Genomic DNA, 22,627 nt, shown 5'->3' with positions numbered 1-22,627 from the left:
GAAGGAAGAAGGATTCTGGAACAAAGAACTTGGCTTCGAAAATCTCCTATCGATGGGTTTCGCTCCAAACTTGGGAGAAAGCTGCGAGTAATCGACACTACAGAGTTCCGACATTTTCTACGACGGCTAACCCATCCTGATGCCCTTGCAGAAGTTCTCGGGAATGGAGGAGCATGAATAGTGCCTTCGCCTAGGGGCACTGCTAACTTTGAGATTGCACGACCGTAGTGCACATTATTCCTTGACAAATACCTAAGTACAACAGGTGCATGGGCCATTGCGCGAGCTTAAACATATCAGGGACTACGACAAGGAGAGACGTGCAATAAATTTCTTCAGCAATGGTAAGACAAATAAAGTCAAGCAACGGTTCAAGCAACGGTGAGCAGTCGGTAGCAAGGTAGCCAGACGGGTTAATGATAGCGATCATATACTATTGCAACTTCTACGTACTTGACGTAGATGTATCGATGCGTTATGCTGCAGGCGTTGTCGGAGATATCGGACTTGTCGTGCGCCACCCGACAATGCATGACGTCGGCAACTTTTCTCTGCGACCAGGTGCCACAATCGTTTGGAATAACACTAGAGATAGGGGATAACATCATACCCAGCTATGCAAAAGCTTTTCAACCTCGAAACATCCTCATCGTTTCATAGTCTGCTTATGAGCGGCCTGATGTACTATCGCTCAGCTCTGCTGCAAAACATACAAGGATCGTTGCGACCTGTGGTGGTGCTCAACTGTGATGTTTCCATCGCCTGGTGTTATTGACATGTCTTCCGACACGCGATCCACAGCTCGGCTTTCGCAGAGCCGCTAGACCCATTTTCTGGGTCCCAGGACGCTTGACTCCACATCCTCCGGGAATAACGACATTTCGCATTCTTTACTGATTGACTACAAATACCCGAACTCGCCCTTTCTCGACCTTGAACTCAGGTGCCTTGATCAACGCCAACACGATGGCCGCCATGTCCAGTGCAACAACCGCACCTCCCACGAACAACGTGCTAGATCCAGCGCTGACCGAAGATGAGAAATCACAGAGAAGCTTTGAGACACCCAGCGACTCGAACCAAGCACACTCAGATGTTGAAAATGGTCGCAGCAACAACGAAACTCTCCCAACCACCAAGGAAAACTACCTAGTCGAGTTCGAAGGACCAAACGACACCGGGAACCCAAAGAATTGGACTACGAAGCGGAGATGGGCTATCACGATATCCATGGGTCTTCTGGTTTTCACCGTCACCTTCGCCAGCTCGATCTTTAGTGTCAACATTGGAGTCGTACAAGAAAAGTTTGACGTCAAGCTCGTCACAGCAACTCTTGGTGTCGCACTGTTCGTGCTCGGATTCGTATTTGGACCCATCGCTTTTGGACCCATGTCTGAAGTCCTTGGACGCAAGATACCCCTCTTCTTCGGCTTCGCCCTGTTCGCCATCTTCCAAATACCTGTAGCTCTTGCGCAAAATATCACGACTATATGCGTCGGAAGGTTTCTGGGTGGTTTCTTCGCGTCCGCACCCCTAGCCGTCGTCGGAGGAGCCCTTGCCGATCTCTGGGACCCCATACCCAGATCCTACGCGATCTGCGTATTTGCAGCGGGTGGATTTGCTGGACCAGTGGCAGGCCCCATTGCGGGCGGCTTCATAACAGAATCGCACCTGGGCTGGCGATGGACTTCATGGATCACTCTCATCATGGCTGCCTTTCTCGGAACAATAGGTCTGTTTGTGATACCAGAGACTTCTGGAGCCAGGATCTTGCAACTACGCGCAGCGAAACTACGCAAAGAGACGGGGAACTCTCAATACTATTCGAAAGCAGACCAAAACAAGCTGACGATACATAACGTGGTCAATGTTTATCTGCTTAGACCCTTCATCATGTTCTCCCAAGAGCCAATCTTAGCCCTCATCACCGCATACATGAGCTTCTTGTATGGTATTGTGTATCTTCTCTTCGAGGCTGTATGTCAACTATCACTGAATAACATGGCCGTACTGACAATGATGCAGTTTCCAGTATCTTTCTACGAAGAGCGTGGCTGGTCCCTGGGAGTCTCTCAATTACCGTTCGCATCCTTCATTGTCGGCATCATCATGGGTGCTGGCTTAATCGCCTACAGTACCTCCACCAACTTTACACGCGCCTATGTCAAATATGGCAAAACCATACCCGAGGAGCGCCTACCACCTATGATTGTTGGAGCCATTGCACTTCCAGTCGGTCTGTTCTGGTTCGCATGGACTAGTAACCCGAACATTTCATGGGTTCCCCAGGTGCTATCTATCGCCCTTATCGGATTGGGATGTATGGTGCCTTTCTGGCAAGGCATGAGCTATCTCATCGACTGCTATGGCTTCTACTCCAACAGCGCCATCGCTGTAAACACCTTCATACGATCTTTCTTTGGCGCATTCTTCCCTTTGTTCACACATACAATGTACCATACCTTGGGCGTTCCATGGGCCTCAAGTCTGCTCGGATTCATTTGCGTTGTCTTCCTTCCAGTACCTGTTCTGTTCTACATATACGGTGCTAAGATCAGAGCTAAGAGCAAATGGGCCCCAACGGCGCCATGATTCAGAGTTTGTAATGCATAGATGAGGAATCTCATTGTAGTCCCCAATAATCATACATTTGATACTGTCGACCTATCTCAACAGAATATCTACTCCAATGTCTCTTCAATCCTGTGCATGCCAGCGAAGGCCAACTGAGCTTGTGCCTTTACCGAGGCCGTACGATCCTCGCTCGACAACAAAAAAAGAAGGCTCCAGTCGAGCTCGCCAAAAAGTACGTTCATGCGCTTTCGCGCCACGCTCCAGTGACCTTTCGGGAAGAGCCCGAGACTGTCCTCACACTGGCGCATGTGAGCTTCCGAATTGATGCCCCATATTCCCCCGATGCGTGCCTGGAAATCATTCCCAAGGAGAAGCCAGGTAGAGCGGTCCCAATGGAATTGCTCTGGCGTTCCATCCATGACGCTGACCACGCCGTTGGCCTCTGTGATAACCAAGACAGAATGGCCCCGCGGCAAAAACTTCTCTTCGTTGCAGGTAAACAGGCCAAGCTCAGGTCTGGGGACAATCTGCCACCAGTCGACCTCAGCACCAAAGTACTCATCCATCTTCTTCCTCACCTCGTCAATCAGGAGGATTGCGAAGTAGTCGCACATGTTCCAGCGTGCGAGGGCCGCGGGCAGACTCTGTGGCGGGAAGGAGGCGCAGAGTGACCCAAAGTCGGAATAGGATGGAGGCTTTGTTTTCAGGTCCTCGATCTGCCAGATGACGAGGCTGGGGATGTTCGTCGGAGTGGCCTCAGGCGCAACGGCCATGGCATATGCGAGGGGGAAGGGAGGCAAGGCGTCTGCTGCGGCTTCGAAGCACAGCAGCAAGACTTCGAGCGCATCTTTGATGTTGGTAGGGCGGGCCGCTGCCGAAGGAGAGATAGTGGTGGCCATGGGGGTGTGTGGTAGTGGTGGATCTGTCTTTGGAAAGACGTGTTGGGGCGGATTGAGGAGGGATATGGACGTCTTGGAGAGAAAGTCGCTCAGTGAAACTGTTTGTAGGTGATAATACTGTTCCAGACGCTAGCGTGCGGCCGCCTGTAGAGATCCACTTATGTCTACCCATTGCGCTTGGTACGCGTTTTCCGCCAAACGCTCGAAAAGCATAATCATCCCGCAAGCCATGGCGACTCTTTTCTCCGCAGAATGGATACACCCGTTCTTTGTTCACAAGTGTCATGCTCGACATCGAATCAGTAGCCATCATCAAGTAAGTCCTTTCGCTGTGCAAGGTGGGAGCTTCAAAGATACACAACGCCTAGGCTGACATCAATAGGATCCTCCCGAATGCACATCGCCGCAAGGTATTCTCTACGTGATCCTTCATCGAACTGAGCCACCTACGATAAGCCTCTTAGACCCGCCGCCGCAGTCACCCCACCCGTATACAGCAGTACAAGCGCTACCGGATCTCCGTCTAGTACAAACTTGACTTGGACAAGACTTGGGAACGGTACCCGCAGATGAGGGGAGGGAAAAGATCGAAATGTGACGAACAAGGACCAGGGGTTCTGAAGCTCTGCGCATGGTGGTACATAACAGGCGTCTCGTGCGTAGAGAGACAGGCGTAGACTTGGGCTGGCTAGTTTGAATTGGACACATCGAAGTCACACGCGGTGTGATATCTATCATTTCCTATGCCGACGAGAAGACGTGAGGTGCGACAAGACGCATCATCGAAAACATAGCGTGGTGCTGACCAGCTCCCGCCACAAGCTCTAGAATCTCTCAGCCAAATGCTACCAGTCAAATGAACTCACGAAGATGACGGCTTGTAAGAAACAAAGTAAGCTATGGAGGGGGCATCGTAGACGGCCCACCCGATGCGGTTTGGGGGGTTGCGGAGTAGATGGAATTGCCTTCACGGGGCCCGACACGAAAACGCAGACAAATTTCCACAGTCGTGTCACAAAAAGGAATTCGTATCAAGCTTGGTACAAGTTGGCGCAATAGGTGGCGCATGTCATGTCAATACAGCACACAATCTGCGTCTGCGGGCATGGCCTTCTGCGACCCTGTGCATTTGGCAGAATGCGGTACTTTGAATGAATGCCCGACTATATAGAACTTTTTCAAATGCAAGATTGCAGGCATCTACTCTGATGACGGCACACATGATCTGAATTGCCTTCAACCAAATACCTTGATAGTACTGCATAAATAACTGGTGTACGTAGCGACCTCGAGGAGCTTTTGAGAGTCGCAGACGTACGGTAGGACATGGCCGGTATGAAAATGAACAAATGAATGACTGGAACTTCACGGCACTGGTGTCCAGTGCATGCATGCTGTTGAGTAAGCTGTGCTCGACTGTAGAAGCTTTTGCAGGAGTGACGTGTGAGCACGGCTGTACCTCACCAATAGACCAAACAGCGGGGCACAAGCGAGCTCTGGGGGCACAAAACAATGAGCAAACGTCAAAGTTGCTATTTGCAGGAAAATCCTTCACCTGCTCGTCAGTGTGTTAAGGCTCCTGCCACTGACCCCTGCACTGCCCCGCTGACCTCACCTTCTAGGATACATCTTAAATAATTCAGCTCTTTTTCCGTAGCAGATCCTTAAGATCTGCTACACAGATAGCTCTGTAGTTTAGATAGTTTAGGTAGTCACCGCCCGGCAACAAACCTTTACTAACTATCCCACAGGGCACGGGTTGAGTGGTATCCCTCCCCGATCTTTTTTTGCCAGTGTTCGAATCCTTCACCTAACACTATTTTTGCTTCCGTGGAAGCTTTTCACTCAGTGGTGCGGTAAAGCGGGGGGCAAGTGACGGCATTCCCACTTGCGCTTGCGCAGGCTCCCGCAAGAACAACAAGGCTAGCAACAGCACAGAATTTCAGTAAATCATGTGAAGGAATCAGGCATTATGTCTTTGAGCAGGCAATAGTCGCGCTTATGTGATTCATTGTCATTCTACTTTTGCGGACTTGGACCCCGACTCTCGAGAGCAGCGGCCTCCGCTCGCTCCGCTGCTGTGCTACTGATGGCTCTCAATGCCAAAGCAGGATCTTCCAGAGGCAGGCCCTCCCAATTGAATGCCTTAAACATTTGCGAAAATGTCGTGAAGATTCGTGGCCAGTACCCGTCTGGTTGCTTGGAGATCACCCGCCTGGTGAAGCCCAATGAGCCCTGCCTATCCGGCAATTCGTCTTCATCCATGCGCTCTGAGAACTCTTCCAGCTCCATGAGCCACTCACTACCGTTCCAACCAAATTGTTCTCCCGTGCAGTCGAAGATGAAGGTCTTGCCCTCCTTTGTCTCCACCACCACGACAGAATGACTGTACTGTCTGAGCTCCTCGTCCCCACAAAGGAAGGAAAACACCGGATTTGGTGAGATGATGCGCCAGTATACATCTGCATTGTACTCTGGGGTAGCTGTTAGGTTCCGTGTGCTCAAACAAGTAGTGCTTGAATACGCATACTTTTCAAATGCTCCTTCAACGCGTCGTAGACCATGACGCAGAAGTTGTCGCACAGAGACCACTTCTTGTACGCCTCCACAAAAGCTTCGCTCGCCCCATCTGGCACATCCCAACTCGTTGTGCAGTCTTGGTAAATCCTCCAGACTCTCTCGTTGCTCGGATGCTGGCTAAGTCCGGTGACCGAGGGTTTGCGCTCTGCCTTTACGGCGGCTTCGAAGCAGATGCGGTAGACGTTGAGTATGTCTTTGAGCTTGGAGGAAGAGAGTGAAGAGGTCTTTGAGCGCGCCATTGGTGTTATTAGGGTTTTTGGCAATGCGGTGTTCTGAGCTGGTCCCAAATTGGCATGCTGAATATCAACAAATAGTGTCTGTGCGGCCGCTCGCACTCCCTCCAATACCCCTCTACCCCACTACAGCTTCGAGCAAACGGATGTGTGTCGGAAATTGCATGACGGCCGCGGATACTCGACCTTCATCCTCGACCTGAGCACACATCCCTTTTCTCACCATGACATCCCTCGTGTGCGACAACAGCGGCTGCTCGCACTGTCTAACTACAACAACTCATGGCATGCACTCGAGCCATCCAGCTGAGCCGACATTCGGCCATTCGATGTCCTGCTGTGTCGATTGCTCGATCAGAGTTCAAGCAGACCTTCGCCAAGTCCGAAGCCTCAAGCGCATAAGCGCTTTCATGGATGAACTGTTCCTCGTGGTCGGCCGCACAACGTCACTAAAAACACTGACGGGCGCGCGGACGACGACACAAGGGGTCCTAGAACTCAGCGTACGGATAAAGCAGCGGGCGGACGAATCATCTTTCGATCCTACCTTGACGACATCTGGAGAAAGAGACGCAATGGTATCCCACAATGCTTGCCGTGTTCTGCTGCGGTATTACGCTGGGATCATCGCGTTGCTCTTCAAAGGTACACTTCACCACACTACCACTGTCTTTCGTAAGGCTAACTTGGCTAGCCCTAGAATTCCCGTTGAAAACCCGCGAGATCAACGTCCGCCAGGTGCAGGCAGTTCAAGCCATTATCCTTACCACCCCAAATTCCCCAGAGCACAGCAAGGTCGCGCCGATACACACCATGCTGGAAATCACCCCGAAGCGCCCCTTCCTGCCGAACGAATATCCAGGCCTCTCCCAACTCCTCGGGACTCGTGGCGTATACATGGATATAACCAGGCGCCAGTATGGCGATGTTCCCAGTCTCGCGCCCGTCTCGACATACCCAGCACTTGAGATATCATCCGGACAACTTGCCCCCGAGGTGATAGGCGCTACATACCATGATCACCTGCGCCAGATTCGTCACGGCATCCAAGATCCCCAAAAGCCTCTGGTTGAATGCCTTGAGGCAGAAGCGATAATTCGTACCGTCAACAACGCCTTCTACCGTCACTTTGTCGTCAACGGCGGACACGCCATCTTTTCTCATTTCGACGACAAGGCGCACGAAAGTACTGTCTCTAAGATTATTGAGCATGTTAAAGAAGACGTGGAGCACCTGATGCAGTTCTGTTGGGTGGGAAACTGGATGGGCATCCCGCAGGCGAAGGTTGAGTCGATGCACAAAGACATTGTGCGCAGCTGTGAGGGCAAAGGACATACAATGATCACAGCCGTGTTGGAGGAAACTTCAGGTCTACAGCTGGCTTCTTTGGAGGAAATTTCCTGAGCACAAAAGCTCACTGAACGCAAGACGATTCATCGCGGAGAGGAGCAGAGAAATGCCAGACTAAGTCGACGTGATTCCAAAAGTTGCTGTGATCTTGCTGAAAGTGCTATACTTATGATCTTGGTTATTCAAGTAGCAAAAGACTCTTGAAATTCAGATACGCATTGTGTGATGGTAGTCTTCAAGAGTGGTGGTAGAAGTCAACTTTGTGTTGGCGCTAACCCTTTCGGGTTTAGGCGATGATATCCTCTCTCGGCCACATACTAGAAAACTGCCAGGCGAGCAACCTACGTGCCGAGTGCAGCTATGTTGACCAGTGATACACTTCTCGATTCCATGTTTGAAATTAGAGGTCTGTGGAGAACTCCAATTGCTTGGACTGAGGCTGTTCTTTACGAGGAGGATTGAAAGGCGACGCTTATCCAAAATGTTCCTTTGACAGAGTTGGCACTGCAGCCTACGTCTTTGAAGAGCTCCTAAGGCAGCTTTGGTACTGCAAGAAAGCAAGGGTGAGAAGGCCTCAAGAAAATCCTCTGACGAGAACTCGAATCAGCGAACTCGCAGTGGCCATGACAGGTTTCCTCGAGGGTGACTGATACTCTTCGCTACTGATGCCTGTCACCCCTCCATTATCGAGATTGCGAGCGAGTAAAATAAAAGGCTGACTAAAGGTGCATAGACGCATACAAGCCAGCCATACCGGAGTGGGTAGCTTAATGGCACCAGTTTCTCGAAACATTAATTCACTCGATTTGTCGATTGCCCCTCCGCAGGGTCTAACACAAGACGCCTTCCTGGGATAATGCACTCTATGGTATTGTCGACACGGTACAATTATTGCGTGCCTTAGACTGCGACAATGGACCATTTTGTATACACTTGAACTGCGAAGCCCCCACGAAGCTACCACGAGATGCGTCTCTTATAAAGGCAGCAAGTCGTACTGGAATAGCCTTGGTGGCGAATACTTCACCATCGTGCGGTGTGCGTGGCACATAGAAGACGAGCGACACATCCGGTGAGGCTATGAGAGACCCCATGAGTCGGCTCGGTCGAGTGTACGACGGCTCTTTGCTAGATAAGCTAGCGCTGAAAAAGCTGTGCTTGTGTCTATTCTGTCAAAGTAATTTGGGCCTCGGTAAATTTGCCGAACGAGCAATCAATATGTCAGTTTCTGCCACACGACCTATTCATAGCTAGATCGCATTGGATTTAGGGGACATTCAACTCAGAGTATCAACTTCTGGGGGTAAGACTTGGGCAAGGACTCGAAATAAGTCCACGATATTACGATCCTGCACATCTCGGTGTGGCAGCTATCGTCAGAACTTGCGCTCTCGAGAAAGAGGAAGGCCGTGGCGCCATCCGGATGGTATGACAGAGGATCAGAAGTCGAACATCAGGACCTGAAGACTATCAAAAAATCGTGGCTTTTCCTGTCGATTCCTGCAAAGGGGTCCTGAATCTCTATCTGTTATTTCTCGGGTGAAGTACTGCAGCCTAGATTATAGATACTCCGATGGAACGTAGTTTCTTTACACTAACGCAACCATAATTTAAGTTCAACGTAACCAACCACCGAAGGCGCTCGCGAACCTTTTGCGCATCCAGGTTCTTAGATAATCTAATTGCTTGATACGGCAACTTGAAGCTTAGGATTTTGTCCTTACGAGGCGTGCATATTTTTCTTAATGCTGCACGGACATCTGAGTAGCTGACATCGGCTACCTGGATGAAAGTCTCTGGAATAGCCAAGCGTCATAGTTGCACCTACTCAAGATTTACTACAATGCCTTCATATCTTTCAACAAACAAGAGAAAACTAGTCTGGCCTTCGTGGCGACCTGAAATTTCCAAAACCGGTATATCTAAAGCTCCTTGAATCTTCCAGGAGGACGTGGGAGGAAGCTGGTTGAGCACACATAGGCGCTTTAACATTGCCTAGCAAGTCTGCCGCAAATAGCAGTAATTTCCAGCCCTTTCTACGTTCGGAAACTTGAGCAGTGAATGTTGTGCAAACAGATTAGATGCATTGCATCTGCAATGCGTGCACGACAGCGCTGATCCTGTTAAAAAGCGAAGCAAAAAAACTGCTAAGTGCGCTCTCGGGAAGAGACTCGAACTGAGGGATCTACATGGGCAAAAAGTTTCGCGCTCAAAGGCGCATAGGACCTATAGGTGTGGGATGCGACAACCAGACCAGGCCACTGCGGGTTCGAATTAGCTGGGGTTAGTAGGTAGAATTGCTGAATAAAGCTGATTATCTAGTACTGGAAACCAACTATTCTCAGGGTAGAATCTTGTTGTTTTTTGCGATTGTGGACCAGGCAACGAGCAGGGGTGGGGCAGCGTTTGTAGCGTGCTTTTGCACTTCACCCTCTACGTCAAGGCTCTACATGCGGGCTCGTAGCACCAGGACATGAGCTGCACTTGCTGCTACTGTTGGGTTTATGGCATGCCTCTCACGTAGCCGCTCGTCTTGAAGATGCTCAAACAAGCTGATGCATCTACAGGGCAGTCACAGTGCATGCATTGCCCAGAACTTTGTGTTCCCCGTGCATACAGTCTGACAGATGTGCTTGCCCTGCCGCAGACATAGGATAGCATTCAAGGGACTGTGTGCTACTGATATGCGTCTCATCGCTCTCTACTGAGATTACAACTGGGAGGTCAGCCGTGAGGGCATCCTGCAGCGTCATGTAGCACATGTACTTGGTCCGCCAAGACGTGCTCATGTGTGTAGCAAAAGTGCACCGGGGTATCTTTATGATAGCTGGTGCTCACATTACTGAGAAAAGTGAGCCTGCTCATAGATAGCCGTGCGGGGACGCTGGCTGAGTGCGGAACGTTTTGGTGTTGGCGGCAAAGGCCTCCAATTTCCGCGAAAGTCACGATTGTCGGAGTCCCCACACCATCACCACGACACTCCCACCACACCAACCACCACATGCTCAGAATTGCTCAGGAAAGTCCCCATGAGCTGGATAGTATCCAGAGTAGTGCAGGTACAAGTGGAGAGGCGTTCATTCACTTCGCATGTTGCTCGCCCGCACTCGAATCTTCCGCAGCTTTTGCCCACCAGCTGGGCAATCTTGACAACTGATGCGCTCAAGTTGGGCGCACGCGACATCAAGTCTACCTGGAGATTCTCTTGGGGGATAGTGAGTTCTTGTCCACCGTCCCGTTGACTTCCCGTGGTGGGATGTCGCTGTCACTCAACCTCCTTCGCTGGCTATGCGGGGTCGGCGACAAGCAAATATTCCTGCAACCACAACATACTGACTCTGGCATAGCATAAAGGGTGGCACCGCCGTACTCTGACCTGAAGAATAGCAGGCCGGTCCCCATCGGCTTGCCCCTCAGTGTCGCAGCTCTTCCCCGCTGTCTGCCTCCGCAAAGTCGGGCTGCACAACATCCGACTTAAGTGGACTGTGAGTAGGCCGAATAACTGAACCACGTCGGAAGCAACTGACAACAATGTAGTTCATCACTCTCTTCACTACTAGAAAGTGCATCTGCACTTCCTTGACTGTTGTGGGAGATGAAAGTGCCATGGTCAAGACCTCCGCAGCAAATCGCCCACAAATAACACAATGGGGATCATGACATCTCCGGAATCAACTTGCGGGGCCATGTAGTCAACTGCACAGCTGCATCCAAACGTCGGCCTAGTTTGAGATCGTGCTGCGGCGCCCAGCCGTCGACATAACAAGCGCGCCCTTCTCACTTTGCGCTGCTCCCTCGGCGCCATCTGCCAAGTGCAACGGATGAGCATCAAGTAACGAGATCAGGTATACATCCGCGCCTCAATGATGCACAGCGAGCATGACTTCGTGTAGGACTACAACCAAGGTCAGCTCGTCTTTGCTTTGGCACTGCTCTCGTCGCAAGCACTTGACCACAACGACAATGACGGCGCACACTGCGCTTCCATGAAAGTCGGAGGGGCAAGAAGCGCAGAGTACACACGTATCCGAGATCGCCAGAGGCTTCCCGCGTTTTAACTGCTGAGCATACGACCAGAGCTGTTCGCTAACCATCGTAGCCTTGAAGCTTTGTCGGTTACTTCCCTCCCTTCCCTCCACCACGGTGGAAACACTCAACCACTGCGCTTTATCGTCTTATCCGCTCCTCACTCCGCCGCATACCAAACGAACAAAGAACGAATGGTAATAACATACGAGGATGGATGGCAGTAGCGTTTATGAAGGTGCTGGTGGGACTGCATTGTGCGGTCCGAGTGTACCGGAAAGAGCATGGACATGGCGCAGCAAGAGGATCTCTGCGCGCTACAGCGACGAAACTACATGCAGCGACACAATCAAAGGCTAGCTCTTGGTCCTTGTGAGTTGGTCAAATGGTCCTGTGGTATGTTTGCTTGTCGCAAAGCCAAGCTAGCAGCACTTGATGCGTGGTACACCAGTCAATCCGCATTGGACAGGTCGAGGCCAGCCCTGGTATACCCATACCACGCCGGCCAGCCACGTTACAACCATATCCTTGCATGATGAGGTTGCCTTGATAGACTGCGAAAATTGGCACATGACGTCTCTTGCACCGAACGTTGACGACCACTCGACTCTGACGATCTCCGAAGACATTGTTACTCCACCCTGAGCAGTCTTCCCTCATATACTGACAGCATAGGATCTTGCTCCAGAGGTCCGGTAGCTCCAGAAGGCGACAAAAAACACTGGCATGGCCAAACTTGACGAATATGATCGTCAACCTCATCACCGGACAGATGACCACCTGCAGCTCGACATCGCGCTCACTTGAGACACAAGACTGCCAGGACTCTATCTTCCCGGCGTTCTATCAAGTCTTCGAGCGATTCAGCGACCATTCTCAGATCGTCTCGCACGGGTATGTTCCTCTCTCTTTCCCCAATTGTCCGAAGTCTCTGTGATGACAATCTCAAACAACCTTATTTCATCTCCGCATCACGATCCGTAGTGGTCGTTGCTATGTGCGAAAACAATCGTCTGAGCCAATCTCAATGCCCAAACACTTTCGTCGTCTTCTCATATTCGAACCACGCTGACTTCTCGTGCGCAACTCTTCTAGCTCACGGCTTGTCGAATCCCACTTGGGCTCGCAAATTCATTTTTCGGAATGATGATTTGAAATCCACCGGAGCTGCATTTAGCGCACAAGTGTTACGCTTAGTCTGATCTCGATGTGCATCAACGAAGTCACCACCTCGGCACTCTGTATCTGTTTCGTTAGATCTCGGGATGGCTGTTCCCATCGGCATGCGCAATTTTCGACGGTGTTGGGGCTTGACACAACTTGATCCCAGGATCAGAAGACTCACGTGTCTGGCTCTGCTTGCTTCGGTGGTAGGATGGTACCCAGAGCCAATGCACGAAAAGATAGTCAGTGCTCTTTCGACTTGCGGAAGTGTTGACAATGTGCAGGATTCATCGGCACGAGAACATTCTGGCGGGGTTTCCCCTTCTCGACACTGAGAGATTCCTTGGCATGTCTCGCTCTCCTCTTGGACCAGAATGATGTCCGAACAATTTGGCTCTCAGCGAGGCGGGCTGAAACGTGGCTCACCTCAACGAAGTTGATCGCTTGATCTCTGACCTTCTCAGTAAGTCTTGAGCCTCTCCTACCCTCCCCTTGGCGATGATGAGAATAAGGGCCCACTTGATCATTAACGTACGGAGAACCCGCCTTCGGGTGCGGTTCCAATGTACGAGAACGAAGCCCAATCTGAGCCACCTCTACAAATCCTCTTGTTTGTCGACTCGGATAGGACAGTTACTGACAATTGACAGAATGCGCCATCATCGTCACCGACCGACGATCCTCTCCGACTGTCTGATCGTTATCAGTATCAAGGGTAAGTATCAAGCCCTTCACATACTCCTTCCTGGCAATGATGAATTCCTCTGGGTGTAAAAACCTTTGGAAGGGCCCACTTGATCGTATCACGTACGGAGAACCCCACGGGTGTGGTCCCAATGTGCGATACCAAACCCATATTCTGAGCCACTTGATGACATATAGTTTCCCTCTGATGCGCACTCGGCAGTGACTGACTTTCGGCAGGTTCCTTTTCCAACTTTGTTGGTGTCAACGGTAAGTATCCAAAGTCGCCACCCACTCCTCTCTCTGCAATGATGAAATGCGAAAGTGATCAACGTCAAGAAAACCCCATACTTATCATGTGTGGTTACGATGGCGAAAACAACGCGACTGAGCTCCCTCATTCGTTCTTCATGTTCTGGTTGACGTAGAATGGCTTGTCACTGACATTCAGCAGATAGGATGCAGCTCGTCCCCGGTACCGCAGCCCTCTGGCTTCGGCGAACTTTCTACGGTATCGGCGAGTAGAAGGTCCATCTCATACTTCTTCTCTACCATGATGACGTCCTGATCGACAGTCATGATTTTATGGCGCAAAAAGAACCCACTCCATGGCTGGATGTAGTTTCGGTGGACGTGAACAGTGTTTCTGAACCATCTTGATCCCTTGGAGTTTGTGTTGTTGCGAGTTGAGCCAGTACCAGTCGATGGACGACAGGTATCGTGTGTGCCATCTTGGCGAAGTCCGACCGACATCTTCCGCGCTTTTCGGGTCCAGTAGTAAGTTGATAGTGTTTCCTTTGTTTCCCATTGACGATGATGACAAAATCTCTCGTGGTTCAAGCATAGTGACACCGGTCACAATGCGCAGCATTTAATGTCTGAAACTCTGTCTAACTTGCTTCTGGATTATCACCAAGTCGTGTTGATACGCGCTAACCTTTGCCAGATGCGATATCGTCTAGCTTTTGACGACTCAGCTGTCTCGCTAGTCGCTGGAAGCTGGACGAATCGGTGATGAGACGATGCTTTTGTAGTCTTCGAAGACACAACCCATAGCGAAATTGTAGGCTCGTAAGCCTTTAGGCCTGCGATATCGTCGTTCACATGGAGTCGAGGCAAAACAGCGCCAGCTCTTGTCAAACGCAATGCCTGCAGTCTCTCCGCAGGGCCATCTCCACACCGAAGTTCTCTTTTCTTGTCGTAAGTCCAAGACATTTCCCAACATTTTTCTGATACCTTCCATGATGACTAGACGGTCTGCTGCCAGTCTAATAAGCTGCAGCTCATCGACGACTGTCAGATGATACTGCGCCTAGACAACCCTCGTGGTTACAGTGTCGAACAAAACCAAGCTTTCCTGAACTTTTCGCTTTTGAAACCATGTTTGAAATCAAGCCAAGTCAATTCAGCGCTGATGTTCGGTAGATGCAATGACTGCACTCCTCCCCGAAGAGCTGTGTCTGATCAGGAGTGTCTTGCTCCGAGCAAGTCCAAACTGGATCAGAACCCCATGATTACGACGCCGTGGACCCCGACGGATACGTGTTTGAACGAACCCGTGTTCCGAACACAGTCTTGAAGAGCAGGAACACGATGAACCTCCGTGTGTGGTTGGTCACAGATCGCTACAACAACGTTGGAACACTTCAGAAGCCTGGAGATTTTGTGTGTGGCTCGGTGCTGATCTTGATTGCGTCTTGTCCATTGAGACGGATTGTCCAGCGCTGCCAATTTTCGTGGGTCGGGGCCGGGAAGAGCCGACTGCACCGGTCAACCCCAAAGGTGATCGCTCTTCGATACCGGACAGCCTGACGTGGCCGGCCATCAGAAGCTCCAGACAGATGGCAGACAAAGAAGTATCTGCTGCGAAGATTTGCGGACGTTGCTAGAAGCCAGCCTTCTGAAAACTGTCCGTACCGCAGAGCCATGATCTGACGGTAGCTCGCGGGTATTTGCTCTCATCTACACCCTCGCAATTTCGAAGAACATGCTCCACCACTTCGTTATGCCACGGCGACCTGGCAGGAAGTTATCATGGGCTTGCGGCGTAGTGGATGCGCTTTCGGAAACCAGCACGATGCAAGCATAATTAACTGCCAGGCGCGACAGTATTGCCGATCTCGTGTCTTCTGGCTAAGACAGAACACCGGTGAAAGCCACGAGAGTATGACAGCAGCATAATGCGCACTGGAAATGCCGATGTTTCCTCGGCAAGGTATTTCTCGCCGATGTCAAGAATGTGGGACACCTGCTTGTGCCTTCCGCATCTTGAAAACCAAAAATGGGCAGTGTCGAGACACAACACGTCAAAGTATCCGCCGAGGGTCTGTCCATCCCTTCGGGCCCCTTCGGGCTGTAGGGGTGGTATCGCTCCAGGGTTATCCCTCCACGAGTCGACACCATGTGCTGGCTGGACGATCTTCAAGATTCCCAGGATTTCTCAGCAACGTCAGAATTGTTTCGATACTATTAGGCGACAAGATGTTGCCGAGTATCGTTGCAAGTTGAAAGGCTTCGCTGGCCTTGTACGGATACTTGCAGAGCCAAGTCAACACGACAACTCGGAATACGTCAACCTACCACAAACCGAACCCTCGACGATCCGCAATATCTCATATCATCACTTCACATCACACGTCGCATCAACCCAGTTGCATAGGCTCAGATCTCCAGGGACCTCACCACCATCAGCCGACTTACTATCGCAATGAATCTCATGCGGCTGATGAGGATCCGGTATGGACGGCTAAGAGTCGCCCGAATTGATGGATAGGTGCTGCTGTTCTTTGTGCTTGGTTCGTGAAGGGCAGATGTAAGCGATGAGAAGGAGATTGCGGCCGCTGAGGCACGCGATCTAAGAAGCCATCTTCGCTCTCAAACGGACTTGTAATTCGACTGCAAGCAGAAGATATCACATTGGTACCGAGATTGAAGACAACGACGTCGATCACGCGAGTCTGTGTCAGGCTGATGTGAGTAAGACATATGTCAACTTCGCTGATTTAGGAGTCAGTTCATAGATGGCGACCAGAACCTGACCTCTGAACCTCCTCGTGGTGGTCGCCGGGCACCTCCTTGCAGGTGTCTAATCAGAGCAGTATGTGCCGACCAGATTGGGTACATCAGGCATGCCGACTGCCGCGGATCTTGCCAAGTACATCCGCCTTGAAGCAGCCAAATGTTGGGACCGCCGTTTGTCAAGTCGAGTGCCAGAAATGCTGTTCGCATCCATGTCGTGCGGGATAGACTAAGTCTGTTTGGAGTATTTCCATGTGTTGTACACAGAGGCTAACAGCTCACGTCTAGTTTGTCGACCGGTAGAGTGGAGACTAGACGTAGGTTGTGTAGAGAGGGACATCTTCGACTGCGCTGACAAAGAGGCAGTTTGACCAAGGGGAACCCAGGGCGACACCACGGGAGATTAACACCATACCAGTTCGGAGATTGCGCCTCTTCATATAAGCTTCACAACCTGGCCTATGGGGTATGTTCTAACCTCCCCATGAGTTGAAGCCCTGTCCGCTAACCCATCGTGTAGTAGCTCGCCCGATCTCACGAGAGCACAGGCGTGATTCGGTCCGATAGAGAATGGCAGACCATTTTAGCTGACTGGGGAATAGGGTCGGTAAATGAAGTCGGGGACTGAGAGGGGCGTGGAAATGAGAGGTGACGGTGGGGGCTGGCTGTTAAGAGACAGGAAAGGTTCTACTTGGCCTTCTGATCTTTCGAATCATGGCTCCAGTGGTCCTTTTCCGGGTCCAGGTGAGTCCAAGTCAAACCCAGCGAGGCGCAATACTTTCTAACATCTGCCAGACTCGATGAGTCGGTTGCCAATGGCGAGGGCAAGTTGACGCCAGGTAGGGCAACCAGACGTCGCAGCGTCTGCGAGGCTTCCTCTGCGACTTCGAATACCGTCCTTGTCGCAGCCAGTCCATTGTTCAGGTCCTGATGTGTGTCCGCGGCTCTAGTTGCCCATGCTGTTGTCCGGGGTGATACTAGGTGCGACGTGACGCAAGTGACTCAAGTCTAAGGAGATACTCGAAAAGGTTTGTGGTGTTGGACAACAGTTGCTAACAGGTCACCTGTAGTGCCAGCCTCGAGTGAGAGGTTAGTCTGGTGAATCCCGCTGTATGATTTGCGGAGTCGGAGTCGCTGCCCGAGACTTACCAGCTTGAAAGGTCGTCGCCATCACCGTGGACTTCCCATGTGGCATGATGCTTGTTCATTCCCAAGGTCCTCTCAGAGCTTGCGAGAAGATCTGGCACGACATTTTGTACTGTCGAGGCTGAGCGCCCACCCTCGAGCGACCCCGCAGCCTCCATTCATGGCCCACCACAGATGTCGGATCGGCACACTCGAGGTCAGGCGATCCAGAATGGCGATGAGGACGCTATAGCTGGCGACAAGCTGCTAAACCGTCATGTGCTTGCTCCCGTTGCTATGGGGGTGGTGTAGTTGTCCGAGTGGCGTCCAGGTTGCGGAGAAGGATCAGGTCTTTCATGGTGACTGCTGGGGATGCGGGCGGGCACGTACCATCCTACCGAAAGTCACAGAGCGCGCTTCTCTCTTTCTAAGACGACAAGTAGCTCATATTAGCGTGGTTGCTGGGGGTGAGTTGGTGTGGAGGTAAGGGAGGGGGCACTCTGAAAGCTGAGGGCGACCTCTGTAAGCTCGGACCTTTCAAATATTGCCCTCCCCCACGGCTACAACACCACGGCAAGCTCTTCGCACGCTTCAAGATTGGGCGCAGAGGATTACAGATATCTAAACATCTGCCATCGAGAGTTTTGACATGTCCAAGGACATCACAGCGTCGAATCCGGCTCCCGACTCGACAACTCCAAGTTCGCCGGAGGTAGGTTTCCCCGCCCCGCCGGCAGCAGTAAAAGAGGGGTGGGAAAAGCGGCAGAAAACTCAAGCAGCCTCCGACGACGGCTCTAATGGCTCGCCCGATCTCTTCGACGCTCTGAGCGTCTCGAAGATCGCGTCAGCGGTCCGCGCGTGCAAAAAGACCTATCCACATCCCCCAGCGTCAAGTTGATGCTTTGTGGCAGCAGATCAGCAACAGTCTCAATTCTCAGCGTATAGCAAGTTACACTGATAGATGGAGCGTGCAAAAATTTGAGAGGGAAAAGGTAACGTCAGAATGAAAGCGGGATTGTAGCAGCCATTGTTGATATAGCAACACCAGATCTCTGAGTATGAGGACCCGAGAGCTTGGTCTCTGCTGCGCAGCACTCATAAACTAACATACCAGACAATGCGGAGGTCCGTCAAACACAGAGCAATTCCCACTTGCAGTCGGAATCAAGCCACTGACTTGAAGGTCTCAATCGGCAGATAATAGCGGGAACGTTGGCATACATAAAGGGCGCAGACCACGTCGTTTCTTAATAACATTGACGCAGCGCGTAGCAACGGACAGGAGCGAGGAACGAGGAGAACTATAGCCCATCAAGCAGGGTTGGATCCTCACTGGGAGGTGTAGGAAGACAAGACCGAAGTGTAGTAACTATAACACTTTCGGGAATTTTCAACGAATGGAAGAAGATTAACATTTGAATGATATTGTTGAAAAGATGCTCTAGACCTCTGGGAGGTAGTTGTGACGGGAAGCGGCAATGTCAAGATCACACTATACTTATGTAGATTCAACTCCTTCCTCCATAGAGTCTTTCCGCCTCTTCAGTGCCTCTAATACGGCATTTCCTACGCGATCTGCCAGCTTCTCATACACTGTGTCCGCTCCTTCTCCTGCGATCACTTGAGCTTCAGCTTCTTCTACGCATCTCTCGATGGCCTCTTTTATCAATATCACTGCCCCATCTTCTTCTTCGTTGTAAATGAGAATCTCTTCTTCGGCCTCGATAGGCTTGAGGTCCAGTGTACATGGCAGCAGGTTTTTTTCGTAGTCTTTCTCTGTGTACAGCCACTCTTCCCAGCCGAATTGCGCGCCCGTGAAATCTACAACAAATCTATCGTTGCCTTGGTAAGCGATAAGGAAGAAGTCATGACTGCATGCCGTGATTTTCTCGATATCATCGATATCAAATGTCACAAACTTTGGATACGGATTTCGGCGCATCCAATGTATGCCACTGAAGTCGGGATCTATACCCAGAATTCGATGCATGATATGCCAGAAAGTGTAGACAGCGTTGGTGCAGCTGTTTGGAAGTAGATCTGCTTTGACCAGGCGAGGATCTAGGTCTGGCTTATGGATATGAATACCTTCGTCGGTGTTAGCCGGACCACGTGAGGCATAAAAGTACTCCATTCCGGTCAAGCTCTGGAACTCGGCGGGTAGTTCCAGGGAATCGGGGGATGTGAGCTCGAAACCAATTATCTCATAGCTAGCCGCCCGTCGGTGCGCTTTTAGAGCAGCAAGCCACACTTTAGGCATCCACGCCAGTTGTTTGCGCAAGATATCACTTCGTATGGATGGCATGACTGGTAAATGTTGGGGGTTGGACTGGGTCTTTATGAAGGTTTTGCTTTGTTTTCGTGTTTTACATTGTATACGGATAGTCCTTTGTTCGCCTGCCCTTGACCACCCTCGTCACCATTCTCTCAAATATTTGCACCACACACAATAAATCTAGAAGTCCACAATGTCATAGTTTGAGCTGCATCATAAGAAGCGAGCTAGTCGACGATCTCCAGGACTGCTCAATCAGTCGCGCTATCCTCTTCCTACTCTTCCTCAATCACATCCAGTCCACCCGACACCTTACCAGTCGCAATCTCCTCCTCGGACACTTTAGGCATCTTCAGAAATTCCATCACCTCTGTCACCATCCCGTCGTCCTTGAGCTCGGACACGTCAGCCATCAGCCGTGTGCCAATCTGATCTTCGCTCCCCTCCCACCACTCATCCAGTGTCTGCTTCCCATCCCACTTCCAGTGCGCGATGTACTTGAAGAACCAATCTGCCTCCGCCAAGGGCACATCTTTGAAAGGTCCGCCGCCGCGAACACGCCGAAAGTAATCTGGCACTTTCGTCTGACCCCGAGTCATACGTCGCGCTAACATGATGAACTCTTCTAGGACCTGGCCAGCCTTGTTCACCGTGTATGTCTCAACGGCGCTGTAGTCGATGAGTGTGATGTATGGCATGACGTGACCTCCGGCGCGGAGCATGATGTTCTCTCCGTTGCGCAGGTTAACATGACACAAACCATTCTTTTGCAGATGCTGCTCCGCGTGGAAGACCTGGTCGAGGACCCTAAAGAGGAGGAACGGAGGTAACCCATTTGTATAGTGGTTGCCGAGAAGATAGCTAACGTGGTAACCCTTGACCCAGCTCATGGTGTACCAGGTCAAGTCGGCGTCATGCTCGTATACTCTCGTGAGCGGATGGCCAGTCTGACCTTGTATGGCCTTGAGGTTGTCGAAGAAGGCCTTGGTAACGAAACCTAGCTTGCTTTTGGTGATGATCTTGAGCGCTCTGTGCTCTTGATTCGGCTTGTTCTTGAGGATTGCGAAGACCGTCGCGCCATGCTTTCCCCGATGGACTGTCTTGATAGGAATCAGCTGAGCTTTCGCTGACTGTGGCATGTTGATGGAAGCCATAGTTGATAGTCCAGGTTGAGGTTGGTGTTGCTGTCCTGGTAGGCTGCCGGTTCTTATATAGCTTTCGGATAGCAAACTCGCAAGGTGAATGACCAGGCGCTGGGACAATAGCTGGGACAGCAGCTCAGGTGACAAATACAAAACCTATTGCTTCGCAAGAGTTAGGCTGTACCTGACTGATCCCATTAATTTTCTGTTCCGTTTGCACGTTTATGTATTGTCCAAAGTCATCCACCGCTGAGCTGTGCGTTTCGCAAATCTGGCCCGAAGGAAGTCACCACAACAATCGCCTGTGCCACGGAAATCATATATGGATGGGTATAGTATGTCCCATAGCCCCAACTGGTAGCTTCGAGCACATTTAGTGTTGCGACGTGTTCTGACCCCGTCTTGAACTTGTTTGATTCTGTGTACAACCCCAGGGTGGTCTGTAAAACAATGTTGCACTATTAAATTGGAATGAAGCGATGAAATACATGAGTTTACGGCGGTGGAGAAAGATAGATGTATAGAATTCCACTACATGATCGAACTGAGGTCAGTCTCCTGCACCTTCATGTACATCTGAAAGAATTGCGGCCAACGGATCACGATTACAGCATGACGAAGAGCACCATTGTTGGGCATAACCACTCGAACTGAAATTTTCATTCACTATTAGCCTCTCTTTTTCATGATACCGTCGTGAGAGACGCTTAGTGGCAGTGGCATTGTTAGCAGTTATGCTAGCTCGCCCGAATCGGCAGAGCGCCAAGTCCAGCTCTTTTCTTCACGCGTGCAGCTTCAATCTTGCGGTCCCATCATCTCATCAAAAGTCTACCGTATCTCAAGTCATACAGATTTCATCGTGTGTATCATAATGTGTGTTTACGACGCGTCGAACGAGTACACGTCAGATTTCCATCTCCTCCATTCCCTTTTCAGCACACGCAAGCGCAGGTCTCTCTCCAAAGGATCGAAGAGGTAAAAAGACGAGGCAGAGCGCATATTAGAGTAGACGTTGACGGAGGCCCTTGGAAGCCAGTAGTTACTCAGCTACGATTCTGAATGTTGTTACACGACCCAAGACTGCTGAGACGATTTTGCGCGAGCGCTGCAGGAGACTTGTAGAGAACAGCTCGGCATTTGATATGAGCTAGAAGTATACAGAAACAGCGATAATGAGGCTATGTGCGAATCATCCGCCCGATCGCCTCTTAGGCTATGCTGACTTTGGACCCTTCTTACTTGGCAATCCGGCTCTGCGGTCCATGATGTACTGTAGCCGGGCTCCAGGCTTATTTTTGTATCTGCATCAAGCATATTCCCGGTCGGCTTCAGGGTCCTCCCAGCTATCCGGTCATGTTATCCGGCTAAATGTGGACAACTTCGTACTTTCGATGCAGCTTACGGCGTGCATGGAACGACAATGGACGACAAGCCACAGGTGCGGGATCTTTAAGCAAGTTAACGTGGGCTACATTCAAGCACGCGGCATCGAGGTTCGCGTACAAGAAGCATCGCTTAGCGATACCATAACTGGTCTATTAAGGTCTTGGTCGATTA

The 22,627-nt window shown here is 50.9% G+C and overlaps 12 protein-coding genes across 12 annotated transcripts; 5 read left to right on the top strand and 7 right to left on the bottom strand.

The window, feature by feature from the left end:
* Positions 1 to 966: 966 nt before the first annotated feature.
* Positions 967 to 2,592, top strand: SNOG_13553 (hypothetical protein; the record flags this gene model as incomplete). Its single annotated transcript, XM_001803709.1, has 1 exon — positions 967 to 2,592. The coding sequence occupies one exon, from the start codon at positions 967 to 969 to the stop codon at positions 2,590 to 2,592; it is 1,626 nt and encodes a 541-aa protein (XP_001803761.1).
* An 89-nt stretch (positions 2,593 to 2,681) lies between these two features.
* Positions 2,682 to 3,473, bottom strand: SNOG_13552 (hypothetical protein; the record flags this gene model as incomplete). Its single annotated transcript, XM_001803708.1, has 1 exon — positions 2,682 to 3,473. The coding sequence occupies one exon, from the start codon at positions 3,471 to 3,473 to the stop codon at positions 2,682 to 2,684; it is 792 nt and encodes a 263-aa protein (XP_001803760.1).
* Positions 3,474 to 5,492: 2,019 nt separating this feature from the next.
* On the bottom strand, positions 5,493 to 6,292 carry SNOG_13551 (hypothetical protein; the record flags this gene model as incomplete). The annotated part of the gene is made up of 2 exons (XM_001803707.1): positions 5,493 to 5,956; positions 6,004 to 6,292. 2 exons carry the CDS (start codon positions 6,290 to 6,292, stop codon positions 5,493 to 5,495), a joined length of 753 nt encoding a protein of 250 aa, XP_001803759.1.
* An 807-nt stretch (positions 6,293 to 7,099) lies between these two features.
* SNOG_13550 (hypothetical protein) lies at positions 7,100 to 7,690 on the top strand (the record flags this gene model as incomplete). Its single annotated transcript, XM_001803706.1, has 1 exon — positions 7,100 to 7,690. The coding sequence occupies one exon, from the start codon at positions 7,100 to 7,102 to the stop codon at positions 7,688 to 7,690; it is 591 nt and encodes a 196-aa protein (XP_001803758.1).
* Positions 7,691 to 11,110: 3,420 nt separating this feature from the next.
* On the bottom strand, positions 11,111 to 11,244 carry SNOG_13549 (hypothetical protein; the record flags this gene model as incomplete). Its single annotated transcript, XM_001803705.1, has 2 exons — positions 11,111 to 11,158; positions 11,194 to 11,244. The coding sequence occupies 2 exons, from the start codon at positions 11,242 to 11,244 to the stop codon at positions 11,111 to 11,113; spliced, it is 99 nt and encodes a 32-aa protein (XP_001803757.1).
* A 708-nt stretch (positions 11,245 to 11,952) lies between these two features.
* Positions 11,953 to 12,307, top strand: SNOG_13548 (hypothetical protein; the record flags this gene model as incomplete). Its single annotated transcript, XM_001803704.1, has 2 exons — positions 11,953 to 12,034; positions 12,114 to 12,307. 2 exons carry the CDS (start codon positions 11,953 to 11,955, stop codon positions 12,305 to 12,307), a joined length of 276 nt encoding a protein of 91 aa, XP_001803756.1.
* A 1,082-nt stretch (positions 12,308 to 13,389) lies between these two features.
* SNOG_13547 (hypothetical protein) lies at positions 13,390 to 13,938 on the top strand (the record flags this gene model as incomplete). The annotated part of the gene is made up of 4 exons (XM_001803703.1): positions 13,390 to 13,436; positions 13,477 to 13,541; positions 13,751 to 13,780; positions 13,850 to 13,938. The coding sequence occupies 4 exons, from the start codon at positions 13,390 to 13,392 to the stop codon at positions 13,936 to 13,938; spliced, it is 231 nt and encodes a 76-aa protein (XP_001803755.1).
* Positions 13,939 to 13,957: 19 nt separating this feature from the next.
* Positions 13,958 to 14,241, bottom strand: SNOG_13546 (hypothetical protein; the record flags this gene model as incomplete). Its single annotated transcript, XM_001803702.1, has 2 exons — positions 13,958 to 14,074; positions 14,116 to 14,241. The coding sequence occupies 2 exons, from the start codon at positions 14,239 to 14,241 to the stop codon at positions 13,958 to 13,960; spliced, it is 243 nt and encodes an 80-aa protein (XP_001803754.1).
* A 2,974-nt stretch (positions 14,242 to 17,215) lies between these two features.
* SNOG_13544 (hypothetical protein) lies at positions 17,216 to 17,723 on the bottom strand (the record flags this gene model as incomplete). Its single annotated transcript, XM_001803701.1, has 2 exons — positions 17,216 to 17,505; positions 17,678 to 17,723. 2 exons carry the CDS (start codon positions 17,721 to 17,723, stop codon positions 17,216 to 17,218), a joined length of 336 nt encoding a protein of 111 aa, XP_001803753.1.
* Positions 17,724 to 18,302: 579 nt separating this feature from the next.
* Positions 18,303 to 18,551, top strand: SNOG_13543 (hypothetical protein; the record flags this gene model as incomplete). Its single annotated transcript, XM_001803700.1, has 2 exons — positions 18,303 to 18,365; positions 18,420 to 18,551. 2 exons carry the CDS (start codon positions 18,303 to 18,305, stop codon positions 18,549 to 18,551), a joined length of 195 nt encoding a protein of 64 aa, XP_001803752.1.
* Positions 18,552 to 19,151: 600 nt separating this feature from the next.
* On the bottom strand, positions 19,152 to 19,958 carry SNOG_13542 (hypothetical protein; the record flags this gene model as incomplete). The annotated part of the gene is made up of 1 exon (XM_001803699.1): positions 19,152 to 19,958. The coding sequence occupies one exon, from the start codon at positions 19,956 to 19,958 to the stop codon at positions 19,152 to 19,154; it is 807 nt and encodes a 268-aa protein (XP_001803751.1).
* A 245-nt stretch (positions 19,959 to 20,203) lies between these two features.
* SNOG_13541 (hypothetical protein) lies at positions 20,204 to 21,082 on the bottom strand (the record flags this gene model as incomplete). Its single annotated transcript, XM_001803698.1, has 1 exon — positions 20,204 to 21,082. One exon carries the CDS (start codon positions 21,080 to 21,082, stop codon positions 20,204 to 20,206), a length of 879 nt encoding a protein of 292 aa, XP_001803750.1.
* Positions 21,083 to 22,627: the final 1,545 nt, after the last annotated feature.

The sequence above is a fragment of the Parastagonospora nodorum genome (assembly GCF_000146915.1).
Source record: "Parastagonospora nodorum SN15 chromosome Unknown scaffold_27, whole genome shotgun sequence".
NCBI classification, from domain to species: domain Eukaryota; kingdom Fungi; phylum Ascomycota; class Dothideomycetes; order Pleosporales; family Phaeosphaeriaceae; genus Parastagonospora; species Parastagonospora nodorum.
The sequence above is the reverse complement of the archived record's forward strand: the minus strand, read 5'-3'. Positions and strand labels throughout refer to the sequence as shown.